Source organism: Nycticebus coucang, chromosome 4, assembly GCF_027406575.1.
Source record: "Nycticebus coucang isolate mNycCou1 chromosome 4, mNycCou1.pri, whole genome shotgun sequence".
Lineage (NCBI taxonomy): Eukaryota > Metazoa > Chordata > Mammalia > Primates > Lorisidae > Nycticebus > Nycticebus coucang.
The window spans coordinates 105,477,643-105,492,682 of NC_069783.1; the positions used below are offsets into that span (position 1 = coordinate 105,477,643).

Genomic DNA, 15,040 nt, shown 5'->3' on the forward strand with positions numbered 1-15,040 from the left:
TGAGAACAGCAATGCTGTCACTACTGAAACAATCACAGAGTACAACACCAGGCAATGAGAGCTTCAAGATTATCACCTGATGGGATCCTCATAGCCTCCTCAGCAGAGGGGAAACCAATGCCCAAGGATCCTCACAATCCTAGCACCTGGCACATGTGTGGTAAAACATCAGCCTGTGCTTCACTGCCCAGCATCTATGAGTCTGCGCTATCAGCTGTAGATGCCAAGTGTGTGCTTGAGGGCCCTTATCATCTGGGGACATGGGGGGAGCCCAAAGCTGCAGGGCATGGGTCCTGTGCATCTCCACTCCCGTGGTAGAGAAAAGGCACCAAAACCAACCATGGGCTTCTAGGGTTGCTGCTTTACTTTGCATTTTTTATTAAAATATACATTATTTTTTGCTAATCGGAAACTTTATTTTTGTTTTAATAAAAGGAAAAGAAGTACAAGAGGAAAAGAAACAACTCCCAGGATACCTGCTTGGGGACATTTCCAGTGGAGAGCAGAGGTGTCCCCACCCATCCTTGGCACACAGAGTGGCATGGAAGGGCACTGAGAGCCTCATAACCCACCACCACAGAGATAGGCATGTGAAGGCGGCAGATCACCAAGGACCAGTCGGCACCGGTTCTTTCTGCCAGTGGAAAGTTCTTTCCTCCAGAGCAGCAGTTCTCAACCTGTGGGTTGTGACCCACAAGAACTGTATTAAAGGGCTGTGGCATTAGGAAGGTTGAGAACCACTGCTCTAAAGCCTTACAGTGTGGCTTTGGACTCTGTAAACGTAATTTTCACAGAAAACCTCCAAGCACACCCCATTTCTCCTGTCATATTTCTCCTGTATCCTCTAAGGGAGTGGGCAAGGAGAAAACCTCTGGCTCCAACATTACTTATTTGCTTTTTGTTTCATTTTTCTTCGCACAAATGAAAAACACAACTAGCATCTTAAATACTAGTTTTCTATAAAAGACAAAATGAAAAAATATATAAAAAGGTCATTTTATTATGCCTCTGGTTTGGTAGGGTATCAGAGTCCTTTAAAATCCTACTATTCAAGTACAAATGCTTATGTTTACAAAGTATTTACAATTTCAGTCTTGTTCCTTTATATTTTAAAACACAACAGCTATTGCGGTTACAATAGTTACCAAAAATAATAATAAAGATTGCAAAAAGAAAAACCTTACCTAATCGGTCATCAACTTTGAACAAGGGCTTGGATCCAACCTTCTGCTTCCCCACTGGATGTCTAGCCTTTATTAGAATAAAGGTCTCTTCTTTAAAGAGTAACTGGTAACCAACCAGGTGGCCAATTGGAATTGTGACAGTGTTTTGACTGCTGCCTTTATATTCTATGTTCTGAAAATTTCTGACTCATTACATGTCTTGTCGGTATGAACCCTGATTCACAAGAAAGCCTAGACAACAGCTTCCTGAACACATACTTAATTCTTAAATTAGAAAGTTTAACCTTTAAAACAAAGGCCAAGAAAAAAATATATATATAATGGAGGGAGAATTTTTACTTAAACGCCTCTCCTGAATACCACACTCAGGTAAATCTAGAAGTTACTAAATTGAGTGATGAAAGTACAAAAGTCTTCTTCCGTATTTTGTATTAGGGAATCTCTAAAGAAAACACACTTTAGAGACAAAAGACTTTTTAACTCACATAATAAGATAGGGGCACGAATTCCACACTGTGAATATTCACAATCCCAATTCTGCTCTTAAAAACCTTTTGAGAAATGTTTCTAAATCCTCTTCTAGTGTTATGGTCAACAGAGGATAATCTTATAGGACATTCTAAAACAGATACACTCAACACTTTATTACCATCTGAAAAGACACTGCCAATGCTTTGGGAAGGACAATAGAAAAATAAAAAGGGTATACAAAATAATGGCAAAAGAAGATTCCTATATATGTCGGGAGTAAAAACTCAAGACATATACACAGCCTTCCTGAGAGCTGTGCCCCCTCACTACAGCACAGGCCAACCTGAATGAATGAGCAGGGGTGAAAAAGCAGGTTAGAGTCCTGCACTCTGACGTGTAACATAAACTGAAATGTTAAATCCTGTTTCTTCAACACTTTTTACTTTTTTCCAAATTTCTTACCTGTAACTAGTAAGTGAGCTCATTTCACTAAACATGGCCACATGACTGTCCACAGACCTACAGGACAGAACATGGTCTTCAAAGTCAAACTGAGAGAATGGGAGGAAAACAGTAGATGTAATTTAATTGAAAATCTTTACTATGGCAAAAGTGACACTGGGTATACAAAAACATAATGTAACTGAATTTCCTAAACCAAGTAATGTAAAATAGGCAAAATAGAGCCACAGCACAGAGGGGATTATATCTTTTTGCTTTGAAGGTAAGGAGACATCACGTCCACTAAAACTGCATTTATTATCTTGCCATAGTAAAAAAATAAAAATAGTAGTAAATACTGGGCTTCCTTTTATCCTTAACAGTATACCTTCCACAGATAGGGCAGGTGGTTTCCCATTTGACTGGCAGAACCACAAACAATCCTGCTTGTCTAAGAGAAAATTTCATGTCACATGTCTGCAGTGGAGTAAAAGTTCACCTGGCCTCTAGGTTCACAAACAGGCCACCTTAAACAAAAGTCTCTCAACTCCCCTGAGCAAGCCAGAACTGGTCATGGCAGCAGGGGGCTGTCTGTGGCATTCATCCTGCCCTTAACACACACTTGCCCATGACATCTGCTGAGGACCTTCTGTGTCCTCTGGTTTCAGACCAGCCCATGGCAGAAGCATCTCAAGGTTCTCTGGAGCTGTTTAGCAGATCCAGTCAACACAAGCCTTGTCCAAAAGCTGGGACCCCTCATGAGTGTGCACTGGGATGGGTGTCAGTCCAAATGTTTCTTTTCACCAAAAATGAATCACACTGAGGTTAGGGCCTGGGAAGGCCACACTGGCTACTTTTTGGAGTAGTGACAGATTTCTCTTGAACATAGCTGGAAACAGATCACATGTATTTTGATGGGTGTTAGGACTTATTTCTCAAAAGTTAAAAATGGATCGCGTTTTAGGAGGGAAGGAAAAACCCACATTGGCTCTCTTTGGAATGAAAACCAACCTTAGGTGATTTATTCTGGACAGGCTTCCCTCTTTCAGGACCATGGTATGCTTTCCAGTGGGAGAAAAACTGAAATGTGGCATATACTATTGAAGACCATACTTGAGCTTTGAAAAGCCTATTGTACACTCACTGCAGCCTGCAGATGTTTTTGTTATATGCAAAGTACCAGATGCAAACAGGGAAATTTTAAATGGGCTTCAAAGCCCAGTACTCTGGAGGAAAAACTAAAAGGTATAATGATTTAGAAAAAAATTTACTATACCTTTTTTAGTTAGTCACACAATACAGAAAAGGGACCTTTGATAAGGATCACTTTTCTTGCAGTGTAGGGAGCATTTAAAAAAAATGATTACACTACTTTGTTTCAGTCATAGCTTTCCGAATGTCGAATATCTTACAAGACATTGTCCCAAGATTCAAAAATAAGAGCAGTGTTCTCTGGGAGGAAGGTAGTCTTTCCTTGGCCACAAAGCTGCCCCGTTGTCCTGACTACTGGCACGGAGGTTTGGTGGGAGTCTTCAGCCTGACAGCAGGGACCCGCATTTGTAGCTTTGGCTGCTGGCTCGGGCTCTCAGAGCTGGCCGGCACCTGGGTTGGGTTTGGAACACCAGGGGTCTGAAGCGGGGTAGATGCCGTAGTCACCACTTGCTGCTGTATGAGTTTCTGCTGAACAACCTGGGCTGTCGCAGTCACTGCGGGAATCACCTGCACCTGCTGCCCTGCAGCCGTAGCCTGTGTGAGTGTCACAGTCTGTGGAGAAGCCTGAGCAGAGAGAGAGTCATAAAACACTTAGTGCAAATGTTCTTTAGGATGGGGAAGGGGTTTGAGAAACTTTGCTAGCAGGTGTGCTTTTGTGACGGGTAAGAACTATCAGTCACATCAAAATATGACCTCTGGTTTCTTTTCTTTTCTTTTTTTTTTTTTTTTGAGACAGAGCCTCAAGCTGTCGCCCTGGGTAGAGTGCTATGGCATCACAGCTCACAGCAAACTCAAACTCCTGGGCTCGAGCGATTCTCTTGCCTCTGCCTCCCAAGTAGCTGGGACTATAGGCGCCCACCACAACACCCGGCTATTTTTTGTGCAGCAATCATTGTTGTTTGGCGGGCCTAGGCTGGATTCAAACCCACCAGCTCAGGTGTATGTGGCTGGCACCTTAGCCACTTGAGCCACAGGCACCAAGCCATGACCTCTGGTTTCTAACTGAAAAAAGTAGAAAATTAAAATGGTGTTGCTTTTAGACTAAAACCAATGTCTCTGGAGAAAAAGGTCAGAGTTGGGTCAGAGGACCAACTTTGATTTTGTTGTAGAGCTTTTACTACTATCTGGTTTCTTGAAATTTGTATGCCAGTGTGACTTTGAACAAAATAAAAACATTTTAAATCTAAACATTGTGCTGCACAGTCACAACTTGTAGCAATAAATGAGAACAGTGACAGAGCTTAAAGGGCAATTTTTCTACGAAGGTGAAGCCCAACACAGTCCTTACAACACTTCTGCTCAGGGACCACAAGGTTGCAGAGGGAAGTCTGCTTTTTCAAGTTTGTGCTCTTCTGAAACTACAGGGAAGTTTCTTTATCTTGTAGGACACATCTACGATTATTGGTTGAATAAATGATCCTAGAAATGAGCAAAAGATAAGACTTCTGCAGTATAGGTAATGCTAAGTTTGAACACATTTGTTTGTGGATTTTTCTCTACTATTAAGGGTTTCAAGTTTTCCCCCTGAAGTTATATTTTTATGTGTATTTTGAAGATCAAAGTGATTCTCTAATCACTGTGCTTCCTCAGGATAAAGCACAGATTCTTGTCTCACTGAGTCTGTGTGGAGCTTCCCCTGGCCATGCCTTACCTGCTGGACACTGGCCACAGGCGTCTGTTGCTGGACAACTTGAGGAAGTTTTGCAACCTTTGACAAAACAAAAAAACAAACATAGAATTCAAAGGACTCTGTGTAGAAAAAGAAAAATTTCTACTTTCTCAGTTCTTTTTTTTTTTTTTTTAGAGACAGAGTCTCACTTTATGGCCCTCTGCAGAGTGCCGTGGCCTCACACAGCTCACAGCAACCTCCAACTCCTGGACTTAAGCGATTCTCTTGCCTCAGCCTCCCGAGTAGCTGGGACTACAGGCGCCCACCACAAACCCGGCTATTTTTTGGTTGCAGTTTGGCCGGGGCCAGGTTTGAACCGGCCACCCTCGGTATATGGGGCCGGCGCCTTACCGACTGAGCCACAGGTGCCGCCCTACTTTCTCAGTTCTTAATATTAAAAAACGACTGGGTGACAAAAAGGAGCAAGTCCCAAAGTGTGCTCACCTGAAATACTGAGAACAAGTTACTACACCTTCCTCAATGGTGAAAAACAATTGCCTCCCTATTTGCAATCGCTTGTAAATTAAGCTAATTTCTGGTCTCATATTTTGGATAATTTTTCTTTTAATAAAAATTGTTCCAAGTTTACATGAGAGAATTACATTGAGGGTAGAATTAAACAGTTAAACATTCCTGAGTTCTACTGCACTCACTCCAATGTCGGGCCAAACCGTGTGGTTCACACAGAGAACTGAAGCAGAAAGTGTGGAGGACTGGGTCAGAATACCATGCTCAGTACCAAAAATTCAAGAGTAGTTATTTTATCATTTTTCTTAAAATCGTTATTGAGATCTTACCAGCTATAAAATAAAACTCTCCACCTTGTATTTACTTTTTATGAACACTTTGCTGCATGCATCTCCCACTGTCCTGACACAGTAAGAGGACCTGCCAGGGACAATGGCTTAGTGATGACAGGCTCCTGAGTGCTCAGCCACTCTAGAACCTTACTTCAAGGACTCCACCCCCTTGCTTGGTTCTGTTATTTATAGATGGGATGAAAATAAACCTTGCCCCAAGATAACTGTGGGGAAAATGTGAAATGTTATGAGGTACTTGTAAATTATAAAGCTCTAAAATAGCAGTCCTCATTAATATAATTAAAGTAAGTCAGAAGGCATTTACTAGTTTATTGCAATGAAATAAAAAAACTTCAAATAGGATTCACTAAGATAAGATGTGTCCCAAGTGTCGCTGGAGAGTTGACAAGAAACAGGTTCACCAGAAACCACAAGGCCTGTTTCGGGACCATGACAAGCCAGGACAGATCAGCACAATATTGAAAATGCTGAGGTGTCACAAATAAAATACTAAGAAGACATCATAAATGTACCAATAACCTTGCAACAAGAAGGAACTACCAGTTCCAAATCCTAAGCTAATGTCAGAACCCCAAACTATGAGCAGAGATGTTCTGTAGCTTTTGCTCAAAAACATCTGCCACGTAAGGAGACCACATGCTATGGTCCTTGGGGACTCACAGGGCACAGGAGACAAAACACAAGGCCTAGACCCTACTCTCAGTGAGGAACTGACAGGGAGACACCATCACCATAAGGTACCCCAAGTCTGCAAAAATTTGCTTCCTCCCAGGGGGTCTGTGAGGAAATCACCTGCCTGAAGCCTCAGTGTCTGGGTCAGGGATGGAAAAGGAGAAACAGGTTTAGAGACCAGATGGACATTACCTGAGAGAAACTAGAGCCTCAAGCCATAAGCCAAGTGCCATATTGTGACAGCACAAGCTCAGCAGAAGACCCTATCTTCACCCTGGGCCTCAAAGAAGGCCCACAAGAAGAACCCACCTGAAGCCACAAACAAAACAGATACAGCATATTTCAGGGACTGAAATTTCCAGATACAGACAAATAACTGCTCACTATGTGAAGCCTGAAAATAAGAAACTATGAACAAAGACCAGGCAGATTTGGGAACCTCTAAAAATAAAAAATAAATAATAATCAAGATAAAAATTCAATGGGCAACCTTAAAGGCAGGTTAGACCTAACCAAGGGAAAAAATGGGAAACAGAGTGGAAGACATTACTGAGAAAGCAGAATGATGAGATAAGAATAGAAAACAGATGATGCTCGAAGACTGGGAGGATGGAGCAGGTAGGCAGAGACAGCCCCTAAACAACCATGGCTGGTCATCTAAACTGGTGACAGGTCAGCTGCAAGATCAAGAAGCCACCAAATCCCATGCCAGAGTGTCACAGTGCAACTGCTGAGCACCAAAGACAAGGTCCCCAAAGGAATCAGACGGAGAGAAAGGCAACCATGCAATAGACATCTGTTTCTCATCAGCAACAAAAGCAGACACCAGGGAACAATATTATTGACATACTAAGAAAACAAATGTCAACCTGGAGTCCTATACTAAGCAAAACTATCTTCCAGGAAGGAGAGTGAAATACAAGCATTCTCAAACACTAATGGAAATCCCAAAGGATGGCCAAATGGAAGAAAAGTCATCTCACATAAAAAGGACAGAACGTGGGTGGCACCCGTGGCTCAGTTGGTAAGGCGCCGGCCCCATGTACCGAGGGTGGTGGGTTCAAACCCGGCCTTGGCTGAACTGCAACCAAAAAATAGCTGGGCGTTGTGGCGGGCGCCTGTAGTCCCAGCTACTTGGGAGGCTGAGGCAAAAGAATCGCTTAAGCCCAGGAGTTGGAGGTTGCTGTGAGCTGTGTGAGGCCACGGCACTCTACCGAGGGCCATAAAGTGAGACTCTGTCTCTACAAAAAAAAAAAAAGGACAGAACGCAAATGCACGACAATAGCAGCACCTAAGTTGAAATGGATAAACAGAGCCACCATGTGCCCAGACCAGCACTGAAGCACAAGCAGGCAAAGCATTAACACCACACTCTGATAAGTTAAGTGTGTGGGGAGATTTAAGGGTAACCAATTAAAGAACAGAAAGAGAACTGACAGGTTTCAAACCAACAGAATTGTAAAAACAGAATGACAGGCTCGGCACCTGTAGCTCAAGCAGCTAGGGTGCCAGCCACATACACCAGAGCTGGCGGGTTCAAATCCAACTCAGGCCTGCCAAACAACAATGACAACTATAACCAAAAATTGCCAGGCGTTGTGGCGGGCACCTGTAGTCTCAGCTCCTTGGGAGGCTGAGGTAAGAGGATCGCTTAAGCCCAAGAGGTAGAGGTTGCTGTGAGCTCTGAACACAGCACCCTACCCAGCTTGAGGGCAACAGCTTGAGACTCTGTCTCAAAAAATAATAAAAAAATAAAAACAGAATGACAAAAAATAGAAAAGAGGCTGGGTGCCCAGAGCTCTGTGGTTAGGGAGTTGACCACATGCACCGGGGCTGGTGAGTTTGAACCTTGCCTGGGCCTGCCAAAAAACAACAATAATAATAACAACAAAAAAGTAGTCAGACGTTGTGGCAGGCAATCGTAGTCCCAGCTACTAGGGAGGGTGAGACAAGAGAATCTCTTGAGCCCAAGAGTTTGAGGCTGCTGTGAGCTATGACACCACAGTAGTCTACCGAGGGCCACAAAGTGAGACTCTCTCTCAATTAAAAAAAAAAAGAAAAGAAAGCTCAGCACCTATGGCTCAGTGGCTAGGGCGCCAGCCATATGCCCCGGGGCTGGAGGGTTCGAGCCCAGCCTGGGCCTGCCAGACAACAACTACAACAACAACAACAACAACAAAATAGCCGGGCGTTGTGGTGGGTGCCTATAGTCCCAGCTTCTTAGGAGGCTGAGGCAAGAGAATCACTTAAGCCCAAGAGTCTGAGGTTGCTATGAGCTATGATGCCACAGCACTTTACCAAGGGCAACATAACGAGACTCTGTCTAAAAAAAAAAAAAAAGGCCAAAAGAAGCTAAGAAAAGAAGGAAAGAGAAAATAGAGTAAGCAGACAAGAAAGTTCAAATAAAATGAAAACAAATAAATCAGTACCTAATATAAAGATGACTGAACAAATGTTTCAGATAAAAGATAAAAACTGAGACTTAGCAGTAGCATCAGACCTAACTGCTGGCTATTTACGGAAGGTGTGTGATGCAAGAAGATACAGAATGGTTGAAAGCAAAAAGAGAAAAAAGGACATACCTGAAAATTCTAACTGAAGATGGATGGAGCTTTCATAATAGGCTACATAACAAAGATGTCACTGAAAATGAGGAGGGTTGCTTCAAAATAACAAAATTCAAAAATGTAGCTTACACGTAGCTAATACCAAAAATGTGTATACACATTTAAGTGATCTACCGTCAAATCAACTTTGAAAGGTAATATATTGATAATATCACTCAAAATGGTATACAGTTTTTTGGCACTATCTGTATAAACCAAACTAGAAAGAAGTCTAAGAAGAAACAGATACATACATAATCACACTGGGAGATTTAAAGACACCTCTCCTGGTAAGTAGTAACATACTAAAATAACACAAATAATAGATTTGACTCCATTATAATGGAATAATCCTTTCACTGCAGAATGCTTTGGAAGGACACAGAACATTTATAAAAACTGACTTAAACTTGCATCATACAGCAAGTTTCAAAATGCAAAAACTAAAATTGTTCAGACTTCATCCTCTGACAATAAATACAGTGATGACTTTTCAAAAGTCAGTAATAAAAGATAACTATAAAACCTCATCTGGAAATGAATAAGCACTTCTAATAAAAACCCAGGCAGCAAAAAAAAAAAAAAAAAAATCAAAATGGAAATTCAAAAATATCTAGGACTGAAGGAAAACCAAGTAAGAAAAATTGTGCAATAAGCTAAGTGGTACTCTATCTTAAGTTAGGAAAATGATAGCAAACCAAACTCGAAAGAAGTGAAAGGACGGAAGTACAAACCCTGATAAGGCAAGAGTCACACGGGAATAAAGTGAGAGGCAGCATTGCCAGGAACCACAATGTAAACAAGCAGAATACCAATAAGCTAAGCTCACCAGAGCACGGGAAAGACAGCACCAAGGGACAGCGAGCCACCCCAAACGCAAGAGAGAATCAGTACTGGGAAGTTCCATTACGGTAACACATTCACAACACTCACAGGATCTGGACAAAACGCCAGCCACTGCTGCCAGCCACTGGGCATCCCCATGCCCACAGTGTGCTATGTGAGGAGGAGGTAGTAACACCTGAACAAAGTAAACAAACATACAGTGTTTGCTGAAGATGACGTTATGGAAACAGAGAACAGGAAGGGGACTAGGAAGTGAGGCTTAGAGGACAGCTGAGAAGCCTCCATGAGAGCTCAGCACTGAGCAGGTGGTATGGAGATGAGCAAGAGCAGTGTGATCCCTGGCTAGGAGACATGGGCTGCAAAGAGTGGAGTGTGCTGGGGGTAGTACTGAAGAAGAAGAGAGGGACAGCAACACCCAGGGGAAGGGGTGTGGGTGAGGTGCTGGCAGTGGCAACAGGAAGTGTTCTGGAAGCCAAGCCTACAGAATTGCCAATGGGCTGGAGTGTGAGACAGAGAAATGCAAACAAATGCAGGGATTTCCCAAGAAAGGCCATAGGTCTTCCTGAGCAAGAAGACTTCAGAAGCAGTTTAGGTGTGCACACCTGAGGCCTGAGGGATAAGACCTCTCCATGGAACTGTTCACAGGCAGCTAGGATTAAAAATTTGAGATTTGGGACAGTGACCAGCTGCAAATGTGAATTTGGGCACCATCAGCACCTATGCAGTCTCTAAAGCCTCAAGGCTGAAGGTGACAGCCAGGGAAGGAGTAAAGGAGTGTGCACAGATGTTTTTTAAACAAGACAAAAAAAAAAAAACCCCACAACAAAAATAAACAAGAACTTCTAGCAAACTAGAACAGAATTTTCTTATTCTAATGAAGGGTGATTAAAACAAAAACACTTAGAGCAAACATCACACTTCAGTGATGTAATTAAGCATTGTCTGACCACTTCCATCCATCATTGCACACAGGGTCCCAGACAACACAATAAGGGAAGAAAGAGAAAAGTTATGAAGAAGAAAACTAAAAAAGCACTCTGTCATTGTTTACAGGTGACATGATTACATAGGAAGAAAATGCAAAAAAAAAAAACTCTACAGGTAAACCATTCAATAAGAATCTATCAAGGTTACCAAATATTAAAAAAATCAATGTGCAAAAATGTACAACCACTAGACAGAAAATGGAAACTTAAAATTTACTATTTACAAAAAAGCATTAGAAAACACAGATTACATAAAAATAAATTTAACACAATTTACAAGACTTTTACTGAAAAAATTAGAAAGCTTAATTAAAAGACATTAAAAGGCCAGGCACTGTGACTCAATCCTAACATTCTGGGAAGCTGAGGCAGGTGGACTGACTGAGTTCAGGAGTTCAAGACCAGCCTGAGCGAGACTCCATCTCTGCTAAAAACAGAAAAATTAGCCAGGCATTGTGGTGAGTGCCTGTAGTCCCAGCTACTCGGGAGGTTGAGACAGGAGGATTGCTTGAGGCCAAGAGTTTGAGGTTGCTGTGAGCTAGGCTGAGGCAACAGCACTCTAGCTTGGGCAACAGAGTGAGACTCTGAATCGTAACACAAGATGTATCATGTTGGAGAATCCGATGCCAAAACTGACAATATGAGCTCTCCCCAAACTTATGTACAATGAATATAATTCTAATAAAAACTCCATCAGTTTCAACTGTTGTTTACAAACTCAATGAGCTGACCCTAAAATTAACATGAACGTGCAAAGACAAGATCAACCAAGACATTCCTGGACAAGGGGTTGGTAGGGTACATGTCTCCCAGGACCAGGTGTGGCTGCCATGCCAGGGTGGTTTGGATGTGGTGGCACGGACTAGCACAACACAGAGATGGCGGGGCTGACACAGAGCCCCAAACAGAACCCAGGTGATCACTGGAGGAAAGAATGGGCTTTTAATAAGGTTTAAAACAACAGGTTATTCATATGGCAAATTACATTGATTCCTATTTTTATATCATACGCAAAAACCAATTCTAAGAGAACTAAAGATCTAAATGAGGGCGGCCCCTGTGGTTCAGTGGGTAGGGCGCCAGGCCCATATACCAAGGGTGGTGGGTTTGAACCCAGCCCCAGCTGAACTACAACAAAAAAATAGTCAGGCGTTGTGGCGGGCACGTGTAGTCCCAGCTGCTCAGGAGGCTGAGGCAGGAGAATCACCTAAGCTCAGGAGTTGGAGGTTGCTGTGAGCAGTGTGATGCCACAGCACTCCTACTGTGGGCAATAAAGTGAGACTCTACAAAAACAACAACAACAACAAAAATAAAGACCTAAATGAGAAAGCAAAATTTAAAACCTTTTAAGAAGATACAAGAAGCTAACTCTATAATCTTTAGGAAGGCTCTCTTAAGCAAGACACAAAAAGCTCTATCCAGAAATGAAAAGACATAATAAGAAAATTAAGAAACTCCATTCATCAAAAGGTACTATCAAGTGAGAGGATGAGCCACAAAGTGGGGGAGTCTGCTATAGCTCCCCAGCTGAAGACATCTAGGAGGTAGAAACCAAATCAGCAGCAGACTTGAATAGAAACTTAACAGAAGATGACACTGGGTAGTCACAAATGGGGGAAGACCGAATGTCTCAGTTACCAGAGAAGCACAAATGCACACCAGGGGGAGACCCCAAACCGGAGCACTCGGACAAGGTCCTGGAGTCAGGGCTGGCCAGCACGGCAGAGGTAGTGTATGCCACAGCCATCCAAAAACTCATGGAACATGTAATTGCACCCCCACACACTCCTGCACCCCTGCACTGAGAGAGGTGAACAGCACACACTGCTCAGAGGGTGTCACTCACTTAGCAATGCAATGTACAAAGCCCCAAGCACATTGCAAAGGAGAATCCACTTGGCACACACTACACACAGTCTGATCCTAAGACTTCCCTCACACACAGTTGAGCTGGAAATCGGCCATGGGGTGGCGTGTGATGGTAAAACTGGGAAGAAAGCCGCCTCTGTGGAGATGGGCATTCTCAGCCTGGGCAGTGTACATGGCAGTTCTGTCATTTTTCAAGGCTCATTCCTGCCCCCATGTGCTATATCCCACTTCGTAACACCTGGTTCCCCTTCACTCCAACCGTGCTGTGCTCACCTGGATTTGGGTCTGCACTTGCTGTGTTCCTGCCAATTTCTGGGCCTGGGAGATGGGTGTGGTAAGAAACTGGGTTTTAAGGGCCGGCTGGGTGGCATAGGTGACCTTCTGCTGTGGGCCCTGAGCAGCAATCTGCTGTGCAGTTATCTGAGGAAAAGAGAAGCCAAGGATTAGAGCCAGGTAACAATGGTGCCCCATTCAAAATCCCTCAGGGTGGGACCCCAGAACCTGTACATAGGCCTCCAGGATAGCACTCTAGCCTTCCCACACTGGGGTTCCTCTTGACCAGCTCCTCATGGAGTTCCCTCATCATGCCAGGGTATGGAGTTCACCCTAACGCCCTCCTCAAGACCTGGGTGGGTCTGCTCAGTAGACAACTAAACTGGGTCACAATTTCTCAAATCTGATTAAAGAATTTGGCAGATACCAGGAAATATTTAATATAAGGAATAACAAACCAATATGCACAATGTTTGTTATTAAATCTAATTTCTAGTTTTCTCTACCAGGAAAACTGAAGTGGGTGCTATGCAGAAGGCCAGGCACAGGTGCACAGGTTCATGCATCTACTTTATAAGCCATAGCTATATACAAGTGAGATTTTTTAAAGTCTAAAAAGTTTTCTTTCTAGTCCTGTGAAAGCACAGATTAGCTCTCCGGATACAGGTCTCCACAGCCCAAGCCCATAGGCCTGACCATCTGTGCAGCTCCCAAGCCCTGGGGCTGCTGATGGAACTAGAGGTGAGCTGGGCACTGCTTCCTTTCACAGGCCTGTCCACACAGGGGAGGATGCCCCCAAAGGTAAACAGGGACAATGCCTAAAGAGCACATGCTTCCCTGAGGCAGCCACTGTTCTGAATGAGGAAACAAACATGTTTACGAAACACAGGCAGCCCTGGTGGAGCTGGTGGCATCACCGTAAGCACATCTGTCCTCTGGTTCCTAATAATCCTGCCCCTCCCAGGATCATGTCTTCTTGGTGCTCCCCCCATAGGGTGGGAACAGCAAGGGCAGCTGGCCCCACACTAACTGCCATGTCTGTGTCAGAACCCACATTCCAGAGTCAGCCCAGAAAGCAGTACAATTGTGCCCACAGCAAGAGGGCTGACACTCGACCATCTGGAGCTAACTGAGTCCAGGGCTGGACATGACGAGACAGGTATCACAAGGGGAAGTCCCTAGAGGCGGAGACATGGCACAGTAGCGCCTCCCTCATGCCTCTAAATAGAACTGGCTCTGAGTGAACCTGACATCTCAACAGGGATGTGAGCTGTTTGTAGTACCCTCTGCACCAGCCGCCCTTGCCAGGCCCTTATCCCTGTAAGCTACCACCTTTCCCCGCTGCCCCCCCCCCCCCAGGCATCAGCAATTCTCTGTTGGGCTCTTCATTTGGAGACAGATGGGCAGTGTTCCCACCCCATAACCAGGAGTCTAGGTCAAGGCCCACCATGGGCTACATCTGCTTCCCTAAGCCCTTTGGGCCTAGGCCTGCAATCCCTGTGTTCACCAAAGGTCCAGGCAGGCCACCCGCCCACGCCCACCCAACCCCCAGATCTCTCAACATGCATATCCTCCAGGCCTTGTTCTCAGACTGTGGCATCAAATTTTAAAAGGAAGCAAAAAAACTAATGACAATGACCACATAGGTAAGTATGCTGTGAAGCCACACTCAGAAACCCGAATGCACGCCATGGGGCCTGTGAGATCCCCGTACCTTCTGCTGCACAGCTGTCGGGCCTTGGGCGACCTGTGGCTGGATGGCCTTCTGTTGCTGGACAGCCTGCTGCTTTAGCTTTAGGAGCTGCTGCACGTGCACAGGCTGGGCCACCACCGTCTGCCCTGCGGACACCAAGGCAGCATCAGTCACTAGCTCCAAGCAGGAAAGGAACTCATGGCTCACACAAGGTCTATTTAGACGGACTCACCTCTGTATAGAAACTATCAAGTATAAACTGTAGGAAGCCAAACCCACCTCAAATACACCTAGCAA

At 44.1% G+C, this 15,040-nt stretch overlaps 1 protein-coding gene across 7 annotated transcripts in view; it reads right to left on the minus strand.

The window, feature by feature from the left end:
* Positions 1 to 980: 980 nt before the first annotated feature.
* EP400 (E1A binding protein p400) overlaps positions 981 to 15,040 on the minus strand; it is a 137,578-nt gene continuing 123,518 nt past the window's right edge. For 5 of the 7 annotated variants that reach the window (XM_053587150.1, XM_053587153.1, XM_053587151.1 and 2 more), the window contains 4 exons: positions 14,765 to 14,889; positions 13,051 to 13,197; positions 4,960 to 5,016; positions 981 to 3,872 (listed from right to left, as the gene is read on the minus strand). In XM_053587150.1, the coding sequence (XP_053443125.1) occupies positions 3,600 to 3,872; positions 4,960 to 5,016; positions 13,051 to 13,197; positions 14,765 to 14,889 (602 nt within the window). In that variant the 3' untranslated portion in view covers positions 981 to 3,599. The other 2 variants (XM_053587152.1, XR_008379402.1) reach the window with 2 other exon arrangements.